General features: G+C 44.3%; 1 protein-coding gene across 2 annotated transcripts in view; it reads right to left on the bottom strand.

The window, feature by feature from the left end:
* arid2 (AT-rich interactive domain 2) overlaps positions 1-9199 on the bottom strand; it is a 35388-nt gene that overhangs the window by 1906 nt on the left and 24283 nt on the right. For both annotated transcript variants that reach the window (XM_020107195.2, XM_020107194.2), the window contains 9 exons: positions 8070-8148; positions 7816-7950; positions 7222-7412; positions 3898-6230; positions 2240-2394; positions 1442-1580; positions 1261-1346; positions 891-1014; positions 330-421 (listed from right to left, as the gene is read on the bottom strand). In XM_020107195.2, coding sequence (XP_019962754.1) covers positions 330-421; positions 891-1014; positions 1261-1346; positions 1442-1580; positions 2240-2394; positions 3898-6230; positions 7222-7412; positions 7816-7950; positions 8070-8148 — 3334 coding nt within the window. The remainder of the gene's footprint in view (positions 1-329; positions 422-890; positions 1015-1260; positions 1347-1441; positions 1581-2239; positions 2395-3897; positions 6231-7221; positions 7413-7815; positions 7951-8069; positions 8149-9199) is intronic.

The following is a 9199-nucleotide window of genomic DNA, read 5'->3' as shown; positions in this document are numbered from 1 at the left end:
TTTTCTGGAATGCTTGCATAAAAGGTAAAATGCAGTAAGGCGAGGGTTAATATGTTCGCCTGCAAAATAGTTTTTATTGGTTTAAGGCAACGAGTTACAATGACAGCCAAATGTTTACGTCATGTGCTTATATCTGCTTTAGAGGCTGAAATATTTTTTTTTAATGTAGTGATTCTGTCAGCTCCTCAGAAAACCCTTTTGAGGTTGTTGTTTGGTTTTAGGGTTTGTTTTTTTAACGGTGCCTTAGTTCTTAATCAGTTAATAAAGTCTTGAGATTTTCAAAATCACCCAAAACCACCACAGTCAAGAGACACCAGCTGGAAACTTACATGCGACCACAGTCTGAGTGCTTGGCGATGTTCTTTAACGTTAAGGCAGCAGTTAGTCGTATGTGTTTGGTCACTGGTCCCTCTTTCTCATCCTAGGACAAGGAAAAAAACAAGAAATATATTCATGGACTCCAGTTTTATAGATGACAGTGGTTCAGTAGGTTTTACAGTTAACAACAGACACTTGTGTGTATACATGAACATTATTTTTTCTAACTGTAAGTTACTGTACATGCTTATAATAGTTTTCATAATATGCCATGATATGTAATTGTTTATTTGCATATACAGCCTAATGACCAATTGACAAAAACATGTTTCAAAGTTAGAGTTACAAATATGATTCCAATGAGGACCTGGAACTGACCAAACTCCCCCAAATACAAAAACAGTCTATCCCGACCTGTGTTTGAACCAGAAGGTGATGGAAACAGTGGGATTTAAAAGCTTCAGAGCAGCTTATGTCCACCCTGACTAACCAACAGCTTAATGAGTCATACACAAGGCTGCGGGTGAATTATAAGGCAGAAATGTGGTTGTGGTCAGCCCTGTCTGACTCACAGTGAAGTCCCTGAAGACCAGGTTTCGAGAGCCTCTGCGTAGGGCCATGAGAGCTGCGCTCGGATGATTGACGATTGCTTTCGGTGCTCGCTGTGCCGGAGGACTGCCTGCCACTGGTGGAGTCCTTCAAAACAAATCACACAGACACGCACGTTAGTGGGACTTGTCAAATATCACCATTAGTACATTTCTTCCCAGATATCGTCACGCTGTATTTCTGGCACTTTGACTTGGTCTGTGCTAATTGGCTGTGGTTTCTAAAAAAAGGTGAAATTTCCTTATAACTATTATTTAAACTACATTTTCTTTATCTTATTATCTTAATCATGAATCAACATTGACTTGAAATTATTTAGAAACGTGTACATACTGGGAAGAAGTCTGATTGGGACTTTGTGCCTGTTGCTCTTCTAGTTTGAGTCCAGCCAACAGAGCCTCTCGAGAACAGTGCTTATCCTGGGAAACAAAGAGCAGAGCATTTTTCATTATCATCTTGTAATGTCTTATTGATACGGTATCATCAGATCTAACTGGGAAAGTGGGGGTCTTACTTGTAGATGTGTGACGAAGGACAGTCTCTGTCGGGGAAAAGGTTCACATCCCTCCCACAGACACTGGCCTCCATAAACATCCTTTCCACCGTGTTGCATTGCTGCGTGGTAAAACACCTGAGATGGCGTCTCAAACCACCTGGAGAACAAAATCATATTATCACAATCTTAACAGAGACTCACTGAAGGTTGATTATCAAGGAGCAAGGAATGCAACTACCAAGTATTTTGATAATTGATTTTTTTTGTACAAAGCTATCTTTCTATACGTATTAAATATATCTGCAACTTAATCATGACTATAATTCCAGGTTCATACATCTACAATTTAATTCTGACAGTTATAATTCAAGTTCAAGATATCTTGAATTCTCCTCAATTCCAGATACCTTACATTAAGTTTGAACTCGTGAATGTTGCTGTCAGATATCATGAACTATGACTAGTCTGAATTACATTGTAGTTATCTGAAAGTGGAATTTAAGATTATTAATTATTCAACTGAACTGTAAACTATAATGAGAAACACACACGAATGGAAATGTTTTCAAGTTTGAATCTTAATAGTCAAAATGTAAAAATGTTGTAAAGTGGAGTTAAAACTGAGTCAAAGATATTCTTTTGACGAGGCAGTATGATGTTATAGATATCTTAGCTTCATAAACTTCAGTTACAGTATTAAAACGAAAACTAGTCAAAATGACGACGGCATCTGTTAAGTCAATTCTGTGATTGAATCCATTAGTTGTTACAGCCCGAGAAGGAGCACTGGCCCGTCTACGCTGCACCGACACGTACCGTTTGCAGGACTGCCACAAACACTTGAAGTTCTGCCCTGGTTTCCTGCTTTGCTCTGGCGGTGCTGCAGAGGTTTGCTGTGCTGGGAGGTGAGGGTTGTGGTTACCCGCAGGTGTAGGCTGGGATACAGGGGGCGGGGATGGGGTTACAGTCAGCTGTGGGGAAGAGATGCATCATCAGAACAATATACATACATAACAGAGAGTGGAAGTAGTCGGTATGAAGATTAAATAACAGTTGCAACTAAAAAACGGAGCGTACACTGAGCTCCACCTAAACTATGTGGAATTATGTATCTTGGCCACAGTAGTATTTATTATTTTAATGATAAGAACATGAAACCAGACAGGTCTTGTTGACTGAGATGTAACCTCTGACTGTCTTTTGACAGAAGTTGTTCTCCCAGTAACGTCACTATAGGAGGTGGGTATCGGAGAGAGCCACATGGTCTTAACTGGTCTCACCTTCTTAACCTCCAAACATCAGCTCATCACGCCCCCGACCTTCAGGCCACAACACTTATATATCTGCTGCTGCTGCTGTTGGGTTTAATTCCTGAGATTTGTTTTCACTCGGCTGTTTGAGTTGTGCTTTTTCACAGATGTGTGATTGATTTTGAAGCTTATCACCCAGACTGCAGATGTATCAACAGTCACAGGAATAAAATGAGATTCTTAACATTCAACAGACGATTTCGTTCAGTTGAGCAGAAAATAGCAAACTATTTCCCAGAGCAACACCAACGAGTCACGTCTTTCCTTCTAACAAAAGCTCTGTTATGTAAAAGAACTCTGTGGAACAGGTTTACATGCAGATGTATATTCACAACACAGGCGATCAGCTTTATAATTTCCATACAGCCATGTCATGACATATAGTAATAGTGTTGTAGAATATACCACTAATTTATAACACAGTGAAGATCGTTACAGCTTTGAAGCTACGGCAACAAAGTTCTACAACAAAGCAGGGACTTTTTTAGGGGGCTTTTTTTTTCGTGACCCTGGTCCCTATGATGACAACACCATAGGTTCCAGTTCCTGGAAAAAAATCCTGCAGTGGAAATTCAGTTAGTGCATTAATTTAAATTTACACTAATTTAAGCAATAATAATGTTTTGTTATGCAACCTAATCCAGAAGTACAGTGTTTCTCAGTTTCTGACCACCAGTGGCAGTGTAGAGCAACATCCTGTGTTCTGGCAGAGTCAAATTATGGCTGCATGTCCACCAATACCACAGATCAAGATCATAAAATACAGTATCAAGATAAATGGGTCCAATTAATGAGACATTTAGCATTCAGCATTTTAGAGTTATGTGTGAAATATATAAAATCACAGAAACCAGAAAGAGTTGTTAAAATCCACCGACACTTGCTTATTGGAATAAAAAAATAAAAATGCTGAACATATGTTGTGCAAAATGTCTGTGAGGATGTAAAGGGCACGTGTGTTTTGGTGATAGCATTGAATGTAAATAAAACAGTTTAATATAAAATGCCACAGGAAACCTTAAACCTGAAAAGTGAAAAATTTGAATATTCACGGGAAACATACACGGCTTAGTAATACTCCCCCCTAGTGTGTCAGTGACAGATCGGTCACATACTGTGTACTGCATGTCTGTCATCAGGTCACTCTACCCTGCAGGGACTCACCGTTGAGCCAGCTGCCTCCGTCGCTGAGCAGTTCCTCTGCTGAGTGGCGTTCTCTATTGCTACTTTGGCTACTGTGCTTGGGTCTGTTCCTGCTGGCACCGCCACCATGGTGGCACTGCTGCCGGCGTTGTTGGGGTCACTGATGGTGATGATCCGCACTCCCACTTTATTGGGGATCCCCGAGGATGCTGCCGCTGTGCTGCGGTCCTCGTTCTCGGCTGGCCTCTTGAGGCCTCGAGCCTCAGAGGCCACTCCATTTGAGGGAGAGGCAACAAGACTCTGGGAGGTAACAGTAACAGTGGGGGGGAGGGAGGAGTTGGGGTGCAGTTGCTGTCTTAGCACAGAGTGGCCGAGCACCAAAGGTCCATTGGTTAATTCCGAGGGAAGCCTATTGCCTACTGCCTGGGGTCCATTAGCAAGGCGCTCAGCCTGCTGGGCTTTGGCAGTGTCCTGCTGGGGGGGAGGAGGACTTGGGAGAGGAGGGTCAGAGCCGTGGCTCTTTTGAGAGGGGCCCACCTCCCCGTTTCCCAAGTACTGTTTGGAAGCGATGTGATTTGGAATGTTTTTGTTTAAGTTGCCAGCACTGTCAACCCGATCAAAGTCACACACTCCGTTGACGAGAGTCTTTTTGGGGTCGGTGTTGCCTTCCAGAGGGTTGTTCGGGCCGGGGGAGAGGGCCTGCTTCCCATTCGCAGGGTGACTCTCCACTGCCGGGCCATTGAGCGACCCCTGGCTGTTCCCTGAGTGGTATGGAGGTAGATTAGACTCCATGCACTTCCGACCATTAAGCAGCTTCCCGCCTGCCGCAACATCGCCGTTACTTGTTTTGCCATTGGAAGAGTCTCCTTCTGCCAAAGATGAGTTCTCCATCACCTCTATCTTCCTTTCGTGAATGTGAAGCCCCGTGGCATCCTTGGCCTCCTCCTCCTTTTGACAAATAATCTTATCTCCTCTGAGGGGAGCTGGCAGTGGCGGCGGTGTCGGGGGAGCTGCTGGGGTGTGGTGGGGCACAGTTCCAGTGGAGAATGGAGGAGGGGAAACAACGGGAGCCACAGCCCCCTGGCTTACAGCAGCAACAGCAGCAGAGGTGGTGAAGCCAGTGTTGGGGACCACGGTGAATGTGACTTGTCCAGCTGCAGTGGGGCCCTGGATGATTGTAGCCGCCCCTGGGCTACTTGTTGAAATTAGCTGGCCTGGCAAGAGCTGGACCGTCTGGAGGGCTGGAGCTCCTGCAGCGGGGAGCTGGCCAGGAACCAGCTGGACATTAAGCTGCTGAGGCTGAGGAGAGGGATTCTGGGTGCTGTAGCCTGCCTGGTAGATGACCTGTGGACTTGAGGCTATCGTGCTGTTGGGAGGGGGCACCTGCGGAGCGGGTAGGATGAGCTTTCCTCCCGGCGTAGAAGGCCCTCGCTTTGGAAGCAGCAGCTGTTTGATCAAGCTGGACTCAGTGGAGGTAGGTTGAGAGGGGGGAGTTTGGGAACTAATTTGGAGCGGTGGCTGTTGTTGATGCCGTTTCATGGACAGTGCGTGGCTGACAGTTTGATTTGACTGGACCTGGGTACTGGAGTGAGAGGAAATAGATGGGCAGGGGCTGGAAGATGCTCCAGGCTGCCCTGCTATCTGGATAGTCTGGGCAACGGGAATGGCGGAGGGGTTGGCAAGAACAATCTGGTGTATGGCGGGGGTGTAGGCAGGGCTCTGTTGGGGGTTGGGGCTGACTATTACTACACTCTGCGCCTGCTGCTGAGGCTGCTGGTTGGGAGTGGCTATCGTGGATGCAAGTCCACCTGACTGGTTTGGCGCTGGTTTGGGGGCGATATTCTGAAATGCGAAACGTGGCGCCTGTCCACCCCCCACCTGAATGGAAGAGGAGGGTGCCGATGCAGGCTCCACGTGGGGAGCTCCACCCTGAGGCCCACAAAGGGGAGGGGTTTGTGGCTGGGCGATTGGGGGGCACACACCTTGTACCCTGGCGGTGAGGATATGGCCCTGTGGTACCTGCTGAAATAACGTGACTGGCGTCCCTGTGGGGAGCATGGGGGAGTGTTGCTGTGTTTGCTGAGGACTCTGGGGGCTGTGGTTCTGAGTGACTGGTACCGACATCGGAATCTGGATCACTGGACCAGGTCGGACCTGCTGCGCCGCTGCCAGAGGATTTGGTGGCAACTGCGGAGACACCTGTGGGGAAACCAGGTGACGAGAAACAGTCGGGTGGCTTAAATGGGGAGGTTCCTGTGCGGTCAAGGCTATGGAGGGGGTGGCACCACCGGTGCTGAGGCTGGGTCCTAGGGCCCGGACAAACTGTGGTCCAACAATGTGTCCCGGAGTTAAGCCTGGTTACACAGAGAGAGAGAAGTGTTCAAGTCTGGTGGCAAAGTTTGCCTCATTTAATTAAAACAGTCTTAACATCATTAGAATTTGGTGATTTTAGATTCTTATTTCGGACTTGATAGTTAAGCTGGTGTGTATTGTTATGATGTAAAGGAATACATTATGTGTCAATAGAGCTTCATTAAGTGAGTTACAGAAGAAGCCAATAACTAACACTACCTTATATGTGACACATCATACATACACAACATAGGAAACGAAAAGCTTCAGGCTATGAAATTTTTGGAAACTGAAAAAAAAAAAAAACGTAGTTGATGATTTACTACAGCACCAGTGACTTCATTAATAGCAAACCTGTTTCGTTGCTCAATTCAATTCAAGCTGTAATGACTGAGGTTCATACGAGTCTCAAAATTTAGCAACAATGATTAAACAAATGCTGTATTCAATCATCATATTTATTGTTTCTTTTTAAAAGTAATTCCAACATTTCTCCATTATTTCCTAACATAATAAACACTTCATTACTAAATGTCCTGTGTTCAGTTCCATATGAGAAATAGTTTCGCTTCAAGCCTTTCAATTTCCCTAGCAAGCTCCGCCAAGTAACTTCTTTCACTTTGATCATTTTCTCAGTATGTTTGGCTTTGTAATTAGTTCAGCCATCTTGGTCCCAATGGTACCAGCTCTTCTATCTCTGTAACACTGCCAGCATCCTTCTTCCACAGTAACACTTTTCTCAAATGCTTTCTCCTCTCCATAGCATTCAGCTCCTGACATTTGGCCCTGTCCGATTAACTAAATGTATCGTGTGTTTAACATTTCAAAACTGAGCCAGGAGAGAAGAGGAGTCAGCATCTTAGATGACTGAACACAACCCGATTACTTTGATTCATTTCTTTCGAGCTAGAATGCTCCTTTCCAGTGTGAATACATAATCACTTGGAGAAAACTAAATGAAATAACAAACATGATTAGTTCCACTTGTTCTACCTGATGGTGGGGCCTGAGGGTCTCCAGGTGCTGGAGGAGCTGCTGCCGGATGCTGCTGCTGAGACTGCTGGTAGTACAGCTGGATGGGCAGGGGGATTGACCTTCGCCTTAGCCCTACCAGGAGGATGTGAACCTGGCTGTTGGACTTGGACTCCTCTTGCCGCCGCATCGTGTGGTTGGGGAACACAGTCCTGTGGTGGCGGAGGCAGTAAGAAGATTATCACAAAGGGGAAAAGTCCTGAGTTTAAATGTTAAAGGCGCAGCAACAGATCTGAACATGGACTGGCTCTGCTCCAACAATTTAGTTCACATTATGAAAATAAAGGTCTCAAATTGTCTGTTCTAACCAGAAGGTAGAGCATACTGTCAGGGAGAAATGTAGAAGAGGTGCTTTATTGTAAAAGGGGCATTTCCTATAAATACATGTGTTTCTAGGGATCAGTGACTATGTGTCCATGATGTGGCACAGGCTCATTAGTTTATTCGGGCCATTCATTACTTCCTGTTCCATAATATGCACAAGTTTAAACAACTGTGTAAAAAAAACAAAACCCCATTTCCCTCCCTTTCATGAATGAGGAGAAAGAGACTCACCGCAGACATTTGAGGAAGCCTGTGGAGTTCAAGATGTTGCTTCGTCCCATTTTACTGCACGTGGCCAGGTACTCCGAGTACATTTCTGACCGAGACACGGAGCCCTCAGAGTTTGTCTCGAAGTGTGCGTTTAGCCTGTTGGAGAAACATGAGCAGAGGTTAAAAAAAAATCTGAAATCTAATCTCTCACAAATAAAAATGCCATTCAAACTGTATTCTACTTTAATAGATACCCGTGTAAGAATGAATCTTACCACTGCAGTGTGAATTTCTCCCCATCTAGTTCAACAATTCCAGATGGTGGTTGAGTGGATTGTACTGGGACCCTTGTTACTGCAAAGACAAGAGCAACATTGAAGGCTTCTGTATGATCGTGAAACAAAGCACTGCAACACATAAGAAAAACATTGTCTATCGATTGAATAGGTTTCAAATTTGTGGTGCTCCCCCAGCTGTCCACTAGATGTCAGCACACTGATATATAGTTAGCCTTGCACACTGACTGCACTGGAATGACACCTCCAAGATTAGGCAGGTTTAGGTCCCACCAGGGGTCACCTGTTTTTTCAGGGTGCTGAGACATGTGGAGAGCTGCTTTGAGAAACCTGTCCACACACACAGAAAACCCACTGTCGTGTATTAGCTACCAGGTTGTGAATTGTCTTGGTGGTCGTTTCTTCAGTGCCTAGAAATAACTGCTCATTTTAGTTACTTTAAAGATTCATCGGTTTTATTTGTTTCAAACAGTATTTTTTAAATGCTCATACTGTTTCATCAAATACTGGTCAGAAATGTGTGTATAATTGAGCTGTACAACTACTACAGTACAAATATTCAATCTTTTATTCAGCCGACTGCCGGCTTATACAGTTGCACAATGAAATTATGTATGTAAATATTTATAGAAGTAAATATTTAGCAGTCGAGATGAGCCAGGACTGGGCAACGAAAATGACAAACTTGCCTGACAAAGCATAGGGCTCCATGTTGGAATATCGATCGGCTAAGCAACAGGTGAGTTTATCAGTTGAAAGTGAAATATTGAAAGCAGACAGTGATTCCACATTTGTTAACTACAGACTTTTTACGGTGGCTTCGGCCTGACGTGTACGATTTAACAACTTTTAGCCTCTGTTAGTCCAAAACACACAATGAGTCAAACGCAAACACTAGATTTATTGCTGCATGTGGCCTTGTAGTCTGTTGCCTTATTTACATTGCCTTTTTATACCTTATTTGCATAGACACACCTCTTCAGTTGTGCTGCCTGAGCTTTAGGAGAAGTCAGAATACAAAACAATAGGTGTTTTCTTTTATAAATGTTAAATGAACATTTCTATTTTTTTCAAAATATATTCATATTAGTGAAGGTTAGCAATCCATT

This window comes from Paralichthys olivaceus, chromosome 23, assembly GCF_024713975.1.
Source record: "Paralichthys olivaceus isolate ysfri-2021 chromosome 23, ASM2471397v2, whole genome shotgun sequence".
NCBI lineage: Eukaryota > Metazoa > Chordata > Actinopteri > Pleuronectiformes > Paralichthyidae > Paralichthys > Paralichthys olivaceus.
The sequence above is the reverse complement of the archived record's forward strand: the minus strand, read 5'-3'. Positions and strand labels throughout refer to the sequence as shown.